General features: G+C 48.8%; 1 protein-coding gene across 1 annotated transcript; it reads right to left on the bottom strand.

Moving 5' to 3' along the window:
• Positions 1 to 211: 211 nt before the first annotated feature.
• Positions 212 to 12,080, bottom strand: LOC117061053. Its single transcript, XM_033173724.1, has 5 exons — positions 11,660 to 12,080; positions 6,934 to 7,102; positions 2,138 to 2,315; positions 1,981 to 2,052; positions 212 to 560 (listed from the first exon to the last, which is right to left on the bottom strand). The coding sequence occupies exons 1-5, from the start codon at positions 11,724 to 11,726 to the stop codon at positions 396 to 398; spliced, it is 651 nt and encodes a 216-aa protein (XP_033029615.1). The 5' UTR covers positions 11,727 to 12,080; the 3' UTR covers positions 212 to 395.
• Positions 12,081 to 12,471: the final 391 nt, after the last annotated feature.

The following is a 12,471-nucleotide window of genomic DNA, read 5'->3' as shown; positions in this document are numbered from 1 at the left end:
GGGTTGTCACATAAATGGGTTTGAAGACAGGAAAGGCAGTTCAATTTGTAGGGCTAGAAGGGGAATGAGAACACAAGGTGTAGGGAAGGAGGGCACTGAGCCAGGGACGTGGTGTAGGAATATGAACACCTACTAGGCCATAAAAAGGGATGGGGGTGGGACTTAGGGGTCCAAGGATGGACCCCTAAGTCCCACCCCATCCCTTTTTATAATACAGATGGGCAGGGAACCTGTGGTCCTCCAGATGTTAATGAACGGCAGCTGCCATCGTCTCTCCCTGCTGGCTCCCCTGCCTGAGGCTGATGGGAATCGGGAGTCCAGCAACATCTGGAGGATTCCTCATTGCTGGACAATAGGGACACAGGAGGGATCTGCTATGTCAAAGCCAAAGAGCTTCAAGCGCTGGGGATGGGATTCTTGTCTGCAGCTTGGATTCTTTGCTTGGGAGATGCTTCTCTGCTGACTTGTGCTGAAGGCCCCACAGAGCCCGTGGTCCATGCATGGAGCCTCTGTGACGGGGCAGGATCAGAGCTCATGGTCCTGTGGTCTGATGGGGAGATCTGTTGGGGAAAAACAGGTTTGGTCAGGAAATCTGGGTTTCTGATGACACCTGCAAAAAGCCATAACCTGGCATCCTCTCCTGCCCCCCCAGCATCTGGTTCTGTGCTCATATTCCCGTAAGTGAATTGAAAATCTGGTGGTGAACAGATGTATGGAAGGCAACCCTCAAACCCCCCCCCCCCAGCTGTGAGAGCAGCAGGGGGGTTAAAGGGGGCTCCACGGGGGGACTAAGGGTGACTTCTCCTCTAGCTCCTTCTCTACCATCCCCTCTCTGCCTTCCAAATGAACAGCACGCTTATCTGAGCAAAAATATATGGAAATTGTGTGTGAATTAGAATCAGGACTGCATGTACTCTGCCCAAACAAATATTTGACATTATGTTGTAAAGGTAAAGGTAAAGGGTCATGTCTGACTCTGGGGTTGCGGCGCTCATCTCGCGTTACTGGCTGAGGGAGCCGGCGTACAGCTTCTGGGTCATGTGGCCAGCATGACAAAGCTGCTTCTGGCGAACCAGAGCAGCGCATGGAAATGCCGTTTACCTTCCCGCCGGAGCGGTACCTATTTATGTACTTGCACTTTGACGTGCTTTCGAACTGCTAGGTGGGCAGGAGCAGGGACCGAGCAACGGGAGCTCACCCCATTGTGGGGATTCGAACCGCCAACCTTCTGATCGGGAAGCCCTAGGCTCTGTGGTTTAACCCACAGCGTCACCCGCGTCCCTCTGTTGTAAAAGGGGGCCTCAAATACAAATTTTGGAAATTCCCTGGGAAATGCAGTTATGTTGAGGGTCTGGCAAAACTAAGGGTCTCTAACACAGATTTCTCAGCAATGTGACCAAACTACAATTCCCACAATCCTTTGGGAGAAGCCATGACAGTTACAGTGACATAAAAGTCACCTGAGGACACTTCCAGGCAGCTGCTGTTTTTGGGTTGGGTTCAGTCATTCAGGCTGCCCAATTATAATTGATTGGGAGGCCTTGCACAACAAACCCACTTAAGAGATCAGATTTTTTTTGCCAGAAGGAAAGTAGCAGGTCAGGAAAATGTCCTGGGAAGTGTGGGATAGCACTTTCTTTGATGCAGCCACCCTCTAAATCTTCCCACAAACAAATGAGAATGGATGCTGCTCACTAAATATCCAACACTGTATGATCTGCTTGCAAACAAATCGGGATGAATGCTCGATAAACAGGTCATTTGGTTTTATAATTTTCATCTCTTTTTTATATACATTATAACATGAAATAATAATATACAACTTTACAAAAATAGAATAAAAATAATTAGAAGCACCCCCTGCTTCCTGCCTAAGAAAAGCTTAGTTCTCTGCGCCTTGGACTACAACTCCCATCAATCCTTAGTCAGCAGGTTGGGGAAGAGACTGTGAGAGAGAGAGAACAGGAAATGGGCACTTACTGCAGGGCTGGTGCTTTCAGGTTTCTCTGGGTGGCTCCGGCGGGGTGCGCAGGTGATAACTGAAGGCCGCATCTGAAAGAGCAGGGAAAGAGGTGTTTTGAGCGGGAGATGAGGAACGACAAGGCGAAGGTGGAAGGAGCACTTAGCCAGGACTTACCTGCTGCAACTGGGAGACAGTGAGGGCTGGATCCAGGAGGGGCTTCCTCAGGGGGCATTTATGTGGGCAGGATGGGTGAAGCGCTCGAGAGTCTCTGCAAGGCTCAGGTCTGGATGTGGTGACACAGGGAACAGCAACCGGGATCTGTGCAGCAGGAGGAACCCTCTGTTCCAGGGAGCTGAAGAGAGAGAGAGAGAGAGAGAGAGAGTTACCTATACAGTATAGCAGAAGTTTCCAAGCTTTCTGAGTCCATGGCTCCCTAACCAACTACATTCTTTCTGCGGAACCCCGTAGGGCTCAAGCCTTTGGGAGGCAGAGACAAGAGAGGGCATGAGAGGGGAGGAAAGAGGGACTGAGGCCCGTGTTGCCCGCGGCACCCCTGACTGTCACTCAAGGCACCCCAGGGTGCCACGGCACACTGGTTGAAAACCACTTCAGTATACAAATGCAGGGGTGGAGGAAGATGGGTGCGGTTGGGGGCGGACCACCCCGGGTGTCTCCGCAGAGGGGGGGTGACATTTGGCGTGCCGCTCACCCACGACACCCAAGCCTACCATGAGCCGTCGGGGGAAGGGGGGGAGTTGCGCTGCTTTGCCAGCGGCATTCCCCCCTTCCCCCTTTGTTTTGACAGCTCAGGGGAGGCTTGGGAGTCGCGGGTGGGCGGCATGCCAAATGCCCGCCATCAGTGGCTTGCTCCGCCCCCGTGGGCAGCTCACTCCGCCCCTGGCTGCAGGGCGCATGCACCGCTCCGTGCACCTGAGAGGCTACCTCGCACCTGGGAGGGCACCCTCCACGCTCCACCCCCTCAGGAGCGCGCCCTGCCCTGGGCAGCGTGGGCATATGCTCCGCTGCTGTACAAAGGATACTGGATTACAGGGCTGGATTAATCCATACGTGAAGTCTGCTCTGCACTGAGCCACAGCCTATTTTGTGGGAATGTTTTTGGGATGCAGGAGGGGATATACCGGTATTGTTTAAGATATCCTATTCCAACTTGTGTTTACAAATCCCAGAAATTAGCAGAGTTCTCATTCCCCTTTTAAACACACGCGCAGCAGATAGCTTGCTCAGGTTTGTTAAAATGTCCTGGTATTTCCCCCATTAATCCCTCTCAAAATAAGACAATACACAGTCTTCTATAAAAGCATAAAATGTTTACTCACGAGAAATCATCTGTTCACAATTGGATTCCAAATGGCAGACTTAAACTTAGTAAAAGTAACATTTACTCAGGACACTGTTCCATAAGGGAAAACAGCCCCTTTGTCCTCTCTTGGCTAGAAGCATCTTAGCAATACAGCTTGTTTGAGAGCGTGGTCCAAAAGAGGAAGATGGAGTGTGGTCCCTGTGGTTTTGTGTTCACCTGCCCAGGTGAGACCACACCCATCTCCAGTTACACAGAGGAAGTCTATCCCAGCCCAGGGGGAAAAGCGAGTTCCGACTGGCTGGCCTAGAGTTCCCCTTCTATGTCCACTCTAGCAATGTTGTGTTTGACTGCTCCTGCATTTTACATCCCACATATTTGAGGGCCAATGGCCATGCTGTGGACTGCCCTGAGATCTATGGATGAAAGACAGCATATACAGGTACATTTGATTAATTAACTAATTAATAATAATAATAATCTAGAGAGTCTCTCTTTGGAATTTGTGGTCTTAGCCTCACATCACAGGAAACAGCAGTGAGGAAGTGGTTGCTCCTTAATGATGTGCAAAATGCTCTCCCCTCACCCACCAAAACCCCCAGCTCTCGCTCCAGGGATGGAGTGTCATGGGTCTTGCACTTTGTCACTTTCCCTGTGGAAGTTAAGCCCTGTCTGCAATGTGGAAGGGGGCATGCCTGACCCCACACTAGATCTCTTGGCAATTCTCTGCCACTTGGATGCCAGGCTAAGCAGTGACCCTGTGCCAGAACTTGCCCGTCAGGAGGTGGCCATATGAAGCTGTCTGGGAGACTTTGGACCAGTCCCTGTTTCTCAGCCTGGTCACAGGGTTGTTGTGACCATAAACTGGGAGGAGAGCAGAAACCCATGTCCTCTGTTAGTCTTCATGCACTGGCAGAGGAGAAGGTGGCATCTAGAGAGATGAGACTTCAGAATATGGCTCAGAGCATCTTCAAGAGGCCACCCGTTCATGTGGGTGTCACTGTGCAAGTCATTTTAACTACAGAACTACAGCTTGTATTCATCCCCACCCCCAGTTTTGTTTTAAATATAAGCATAACTTATACAACCTATACCTATACCTTCTGGTTCGCCAGAAGCGGCTTAGTCATGCTGGCCACATGATCCAGAAGCTGTACGTCGGCTCCCTCAGCCAGTAAAGCAAGATGAGCACCGCAACCCCAGAGTCACCCACGACTGGACCTAACGGTCAGGGGTCCATTTACCTTTATACAATTAATATAAAATAGTCTATACAGCTTATTCATTCTACACTTGAGGGACTGAAGCTGAGAAATTGTTGACTTGCCCAAGGCTCTTCCATCCCATTTAAAATGCACCTGGTCCCCATGGAACTGGAACCATTTTAAAATAGGAAACCATCGTTTCCAGACAATTTGCATGCATATACCTGTAAATATGTGCACCTTTAGGCTTAACTAGAGAAAATATAATTAATGCCTAATTTACAAAAGAAATTTAGTCTTCTACTCTGAATACATTTGATAAAGTTGTGTGTTTGTACATTTGTATGCCACTGTTCCTCCAAGAAGTGCACTGTGGCAAACATGATTATCCTCCTGCCCATTTAATCTTCACAACTACAGGTACTTTGTGAGGCAGGTTAGGCTGAGAGGCTGAGACTGGCCTGAGGATGACTAGTTAGTGAGCTTCATGGCTGAGTGAGGATTTGAACCGTGGTCTCTCAGGTCCAATACTCTCACCACTGAAGAGTGGAAATATATATATAAAATAAAATAAAAATTGTCGAGTGGCACCTAAGAGACCAACTAAGTTTGTTCTTGGTATAAGCTTTCATGTGCATGCACACTTCTTCAGAAAGCTTATACTAAGAACAAACTTAGTTGGTCTCTTAGGGGCCACTGGACATATATATATATATATATATATATATATATATATATATCGATTGCGTCAGAACAACATGGCTACCTGCACTGAAGAGTGGGGATGAGCAGGGCTTTTTTCAGCCACAACTCAGGTGGTGCCATTGGGTATGGTGAGTTCCAGCACCTCTTTTTCTAGAAAAATAGCACGGGGAATGAGGAAGGGCTTTTGTTTTACTTCCTACACTGCATTTATATGCCACCCTTCCTCCAAGGGCCTCAAGACAGTGTACATGGCTTTTACAGAGCACAGTGTCCATTTTATCTTCACAACAAGCCTGTGAGGTAGGTTAGTCTGAAAATAGGATGGGCCCAAGGTCCCCCAGGGAGCTTCATGGCTGAGTGAGAATTTGAATCCTGGTCTCTCAAGTTCTAGTCCAGCTCTCTAACCACTATGCTGCACTGCCTCTCTCACATTTATCAGTGCATTGGTGATTCTAACTTATGCCAGCAACTGCATAGCTCTAAAAGCAGGTGTTAGAGCAAATTAATTCTGAATAAAAACATGCTTTGCAAAAGTAGTGGTATTCAGTTCCATTGAAAGATGGACTAGGTGAGGACAAATCATGATCTCTGGACTCAAGGCTGATTTCCCCCATCTATGAAATGGGAATAACAGTGACCTACTCCACAAAAGTACTCCACAAATTGGATAAAACATGACGAAATACTTGGTCAATGAACTGAGAGAGCTGTCTTCATAATTATAATAAATCAAATCCTGTATGTTCATATATGTACGCTTTTACACCCATTTTGCTTCCTGCAATGTCTTCTCCTAGCAACGTTCCCTCTACACATAGCTCCACCAGGACTGCAGATGGTATTTTCCAGGCCCGGTTCAGAGCTTTAGCTGTTCAACCATCAACCTGGAAGTGGCAATAATCTGTTTGTGACTTGGGCAGCACCCAGCACAGAGCGCCCAGAATGCACACAGGAAACCCTGCCGTGTGACAGATGCCTCTGGGCTGTGCATTGTGGGTTCACTCTTCTTGCACAACGGGGAGCTGACGGGATTAGAGGAAGTGGATGTTACACAGGACACCCCATTGCATGCCATAGCTCAGATGAACAGCACCTGTTTTGCATGCAATGGCCCCTAGTTCAGTCCCCAGCGTCTCCAGGTAGGGCTGGGAGAGAATAATAGAATCACGGAGTTGGGAGGTACCCCAAGGGTCATCTAGTCCAACCCCCTGCAAGGCAGGAATCCCAACTAGTTCATCATACAAGTCACCCAACCTCTGCTTAGAAACCTCCAAGGAAGGTGAGTCCACCACCTCCTGAGGGAGACGGTTCCACTGTGGAACAGCTCTTAATGTTAGAATGTTCTTTCTGGTGTTAAGTCAGAATCTCCTGTCTTACAACTTGAAGCCATTGTTTCTGCTCCTACCCTGGCAAAACCAGCAGTTTTCTATGGAGAACCATTTGCTCTGATTCACTGGTAAAGCGTGAGTTTTCCTGGGGGACATGGAGCTCTAAAGAGCAAAGCTGTGCTTGGAGATTGTGGCACAACCGGATCTCTGAACCCTACAAATCAGCAGGCCTCTGTTCTTCAAGTCTTGGCTGGCCATGAACAGCATGGCGAGGGTGACACTGACACACCTTACAGGGCTGTTTTAAGGGTTGCCAGAGGCTGGAGCCCAAACATTTCAAAAGTTGCATTAAAATTGCCGAGCCTCCCTCCCCTTATGCTACAGCGCCCCCTGGTGGTCCTCAAGGTCACTCACGCTGCCACAGGCCCGCAGGTCGATCGCTTGACTTTGGAAGCCCTCTGCCCATGCAAGCTTCGTTCGGGGCTCCTCACATCCACACTGGGCTTGCGTTTGATCGCATAGACGGGCAGGCGATGGGCTGGGAAGCGGGGGAACCTCGGCTCGTTCTCGAAAGACGATTGACCTGCAAAGAGAGCGCCAACGAAACGTCTTGCTTGCAGTGCAACTTGACAGCAGGATGGACAGACAGAGGCACGCTTGGGTGGGGGTGGGTGCCATCGGGGCAAGGCAAGGCAAGGCAACCGCCTCAGGCAGCAAGATCCCCGGAGGCAGTGGATCCCAAGGATAACCCCGTTGCTCCTGGTGTTGAGCTTCACTGCTCCCTTCTTTCCTGGTGAAAAGGGGGCACCATTTTGTGGTTCACCTCAGGTACCAAAATGTCCGGGGCTGGCCCTGAGTGCTGTGGTTTGGGACTAGGCACGAGACGAGAGCAAAAATGGACCCGGCACAGTGGCAGCAAGCAAGTTCTTTCCTAACGTGGCTGTGTTTGCAAATGTGGGTTTCCCATGATGCAACGGTGACTGGTGGCCCTTGAGACTGGTAGGGCAGAAGGCATGGAGACCCAGAGAAGGTGGAGCCCAGGAGAAGCAGAGCCAACTCAGACCTCTTCCTCCCTGCTGACTTCTATAATGGCAACATGGAGCCTACGGAGGGGGAAGCAGGCAGGCAGGCAGGATCGTGGCCTGAGCTGTGTGGAAGTAAGGGCAGGCAGATGGAGGTTGTTGGGACAGTGATGCATTTGTCCTAAAGGCCCAGCCTCTGCTGCACTTATGGAGGATGGTGCCATTTGGAAACCGTTGAGTTGGGCACTAAATTGTTGCCTTTAAAAAAGAAAAAAAAAGACCAGCTTCCTTCCTTTACCAACCTGGAGCACTCCACATATTTTTGACTCCAGTTCCCATCAGCCCCAGCAAGCATGGCCAATGGTCAGGAATGACAGGAGATGCAGTCTAAAAGATCTGGAGGGCATCAAACTGTTGAAAGCTGACCTAGGCTCATAATGTGCACATGTGCAGCTTGTAATATATATTAAAATTGTCATGCAGCACCTGATTTTCCGAAGCAGAAATTGGTCATGTTCAAATTCAAAACACCGAATTTGAAGTTCTTGCCAAATTTCACATTTGTGTGACACTTGACTTCTGCTCTGCCGTCATACACTGTGCTTTCTGTGCTCACTTCTCTGGAGCTATGTTTTAAACTGGAATGTGCAGGCATTGGAGCCAACTCCTAGGGGCCAAGGGGGCTTCACCACCCTAATAAAATATGCACTGCACCATGTGATTGATTATGCAGGGCAGGGCCTTTCTCCCCCTCCCCCAATATTTTATTCAAGGTGGCACCCCTGTGTGTAGGGAAGAAATATGGGCCGGTGGGGGGGGGCAGGCAATTGACATAAGAAGTAGTTCCTAAACATCCTATTTGGTGTGGAGAGACTTAGTTGACTTGTACCTCTCCCTCCCCTCTGAAGAAGTGTGCATGCACACGAAAGCTCATACCAAGAACAAACTCAGTTGGTCTCTAAGGTGCTACTGGAAAGAATTTCCTATTTTGTTTCTCTCCCTCCCTGTTAACTCACTTTCATTATTTTTTCCCTATTTTTGCCTTATAGCAGGGCAGATTAAAAGATTGCTCAGCATGAGACAGCAACAGTTGTCAGTCTTTAAGGGCCTCTAGAGCAGTGTTTTTCAACCTTTTTTGGGCAAAGGCACACTTGTTTCATGAAAAAAATCACGAGGCACACCACCATTAGAAAATGTTTAAAAAAATTAACTCTGTGCCTATATTGACTATATATAAAGTAATTCTCTTGAATTTTTCAATTTTTCCCACGGCACACCAGGCAACATCTCGCGGCACACTAGTGTGCCGCGGAACAGTGGTTGAAAAACACTGCTCTAGAGCAAAGAATGCTATGGCGAGAGCCAGTGTGGTGTAGTGGTTAAGAGCGGTAGACTCGTTATCTGGGGAACCGGGTTCGCGTCTCCGCTCCTCCACATGCAGCTGCTGGGTGACCTTGGGCTAGTCACACTTCTCTGAAGTCTCTCAGCCCCACTCACCTCACAGAGTGTTTGTTGTGGGGGAGGAAGGGAAAGGAGAATGTTAGCCGCTTTGAGACTCCTTCGGGTAGTGAAAAGCGGGATATCAAATCCAAACTCTTCTTCTTCTTCTTCTATGGCACTCCTGCTCCCACCAGTATGGCCAACAGTCAGGGGGAATGGGAGTCCAGCAGCAGTGCAATCCTAATGTCAGGCTTTGTGGCTCTGGCAGGGATCCTTATTACGAAAAACAGCCATCTTATAAGTGTGCATCTGTTTTCTTGAGTGTGTGCCTGCCATGATTCCACAGGAGCACAGAAAAGGCACAGAACATGGCAATGGGCACCTCTGCTTTCATCTAAAAAAGGTGTGAGCAACACATTGGGAAATGCCAGAGAAGTGGCTGACCTTGATTTCCCATGACAGGTAGGTAGCCGTGTTGGTCTGCCATAGCCAAAACAAAATAAAAAATTAAAAAACTTCCTTCCAGTAGCACCAGGTATCACAGAACCCTTTGACGACTAGTGTGGTGTAGTGGTTAAGAGCGGTAGACTCCTAATCTGGTGAACCGGGTTCGCGTCTCCGCTCCTCCACATGCAGCTGCTGGGTGACCTTGGGCTAGTCACACTTCTCTGAAGTCTCTCAGCCCCACTCATCTCACAGAGTGTTTGTTGTGGGGGAGGAAGGGAAAGGAGAATGTGAGCCGCTTTGAGACTCCTTCGGGTAGTGAAAAGCGGGATGTCAAATCCAAACTCTCCTCCTCCTCCTTCTTGCTTGGCCACAGACCCACTCCAAAAGACCAGGGGAGTTTTGAACAGCAGTACTTCTCCCCCCCCCCCGTTTGCCATGTCTGGGCTGCACCTGCGGCTTGTGAAGAGCAATTGCTGAGAACGGCAACATTCTAAGTCTTAGGGCAGATGCAGAAAAAGGACTTGTTACAGCCCTCCTAGGACTGAACTGCCTCAGGGTGCAGATCCCATTCTGAATGCCCCTCATTCAAAAAAGAATAAGAAAATAAATTAAAAATCCTATACCCATAAAAATGAGCACATTTGGGGAAAGAGCCTAGCTGAGCCATGTGCAGGGAGACTTGGCTTTCATTCATTCATTTTGATTCATCATTTATTTAAAACAGGGATGAGGAACCTGTACCCCCCCCCAAGGTTGTTGGGACTCAAGCTCCCATCATCCCCTGCCAGTGTTACCAAAGGTCGGGATAATGGGAGCTGTATTCCAATGGCATCTGGAGAGCCACAGTTTCCCCACCCCTGTTGTTGTTGGTTTTTTTTTTAAAAAAAAACACCTGATATCCCTTTTAAGGCAAACCATTCAGATACATACACAGTTCCCTCCATCTGCATCCTATGTGCAGTTCTAGATAGGCAATGCCACTTGCCATTTCTGAGTGCATAAGTCTGGACCTCAAAGGAAATGTCTGGGCTGAATGCTCCTTCCTGTTTTCGAAGTGGGTGGAACAATGGCATTGACTAATGGTTCCTGTTCAGACAGGTACTGGTGTGGCACCCGACACCACTTCTGAACGCATTGTGCCTCTAGACCTGCGTTCATATGTTGTGGGATTAGTTAATTAGCAGTGCACCTTGTCCCATATTCATGCCAGTTCTCGCTTGTTTCAGAGCGCTTGCCCAGATTTATGGTGGGGATGAGAGCCAACTTCACATCATATGCGTGAAACATTAATGACAATGCTGCCTGGATCTGCCAAAGTGAGTTCAAGTCCATGAAAGCTACTGTGCAATACATCCGATAGGTCTCAGTGTGCCAAGAGACCCTTTGTTGACCCCCTTCAGCTATGCATTATTTTCCCTAACTGAACCCCACTTTTCCTGCTCTAGGCAGGTAAGACAGAACACTCCCCCACCCAAAGGGGATTCTAACACCCCTTGTATTTTGGGGCTGCGGTCAAGATGAGCACATGGTGCGTTACCATCATCACTGTAAAAGACAGAAGTCTCTGCCCCAGAGAGCATACAATCCAAATTCCAACCGTGAAGACAACAGCGGGGGAAGCAGGATAGACACAGACAAGGGTAATGTGTGCAAATCTAAAAGGAACCACCAGCTGGTGGGGATAAACTGTTCTCCTTTTCAAAAGGCAGCCTATAATTCTATAAAACAAATAAAAATAAAGTATGCATATTTAAAAATCAGAAGGAGGTGAATGCGTGAACAAAATATTGTAAGCAGATTCAAATTAAAAATGGAAAATTTTCTCTCCCCCAATATACTTCCACTCAAACACGCACTTCTAAGGGTGAATCGGTGGGGTGTGTGGAGCAAGGCAGTGTTAGAGCCCTGTGAAGTGGGCCACTGAGGAGGAGAATCTAAGGAGAGCTGAGATATGGGGGGGGGGCAGGCAGGGTGTTGCCTCTCCCAGGCCCAGCACAGCTTTTTCAATTTTTCAATTGCTTTTCATGCCCTCAGGATACAAGTGGTGTGTAGGCGGTGGCGGCTGCATAGGAACAGGGATCCGTGGACAGCATTAGCCTCAGCACTCAGGCAGGTTAAAGGGGATGTGCTCCTTTTAACCGCTACATCCCACTGCCCCTGTGGCTGCAAAAGGGAGCCCTGCAAGTTGCACACAAACTGCATTAAAGCCAGAGGCAAGGCATGGGACTCACCTTCCAAGATGTAGACCTTGAATCCACTGCTCATGCCTGTGGTGTAGTGAAGATCAGCCAAGGCCATCTCTGCTAGGAGGTCCTCACAGGGGGTTGCAGCTTGTTCAGAAGAAATTCACTGCAGAAATCAGGGCCAGCCTGAATCTAAATGTTTAATCTGCTCAAGCTGTGGGTATTTCGAGATCTTTCCCTACTCCAGCAAAGGGAGGCTCTGAATGCGCCCCCTTTTCTCCCCAGGGCTGATGGGGACCACCAGTAGTTCTCTGGACCCAACAGATTGCTCTTCGAAGAGTGCAACTTTCCTGCACCACCCACAGCATCCCTTCTTGAACTTTTGGATTTCTACCTCGCAGAGGCAGAGAGGTGGGGCTAGAATTGGCCAGTTCCAACAGGCCTGACACCCTCCTCTCCCCTCTCTTGTTAGCCCCCTCAAGGCATGTGTGTGTGTGTCTATGCACTATGTCACACCCTTGTGGGGAGGGGAAAGAGATTGCAGTGCCCCCCAAAGAGGCAGGTGTGCAGCAGATGGCAAATAGGGGGGGGGGATATTCCAAGGAGATGATCTGTACAGAGCTTCCATTGACAAATGCTGGAAGAGCAAGGAAGCACTGGGGGGGGGATCAGGGGTTTGAGCATAAATTTGGGGAGATTCTGATCTGCTCATCTCAGTGTCTGTGGGGGTGTTTGCATTTTATGCTTTCTTCGCTGCTTTGTACATCATACGGTTGATCTCAAAACAACAATTTACGGCAGAAATATGGCTCACACTTTTTAAAGCCTATATCAGTTTTCATTTCTATATTGGTATTAAT

Source organism: Lacerta agilis, chromosome 16 (genome assembly GCF_009819535.1).
Source record: "Lacerta agilis isolate rLacAgi1 chromosome 16, rLacAgi1.pri, whole genome shotgun sequence".
NCBI lineage: Eukaryota > Metazoa > Chordata > Lepidosauria > Squamata > Lacertidae > Lacerta > Lacerta agilis.
This window is presented reverse-complemented; position numbering and strand designations above follow the sequence as displayed.

Excerpts from the sequence above, each read along its gene's own strand:
- LOC117061053 (XM_033173724.1), bottom strand. The coding sequence starts at position 11,726 with ATGGCCTTGGCTGATCTTCACTACACCACAGGCATGAGCAGTGGATTC. Across the intron at positions 2,316-6,933 it reads ACCTGCGGGCCTGTGGCAGC|CTCCCTGGAACAGAGGGTTC; the intron begins GTGAGTGACCTT and ends CTCTCTCTTCAG. Across the intron at positions 2,053-2,137 it reads CTGTCTCCCAGTTGCAGCAG|ATGCGGCCTTCAGTTATCAC; the intron begins GTAAGTCCTGGC and ends CTGCTCTTTCAG.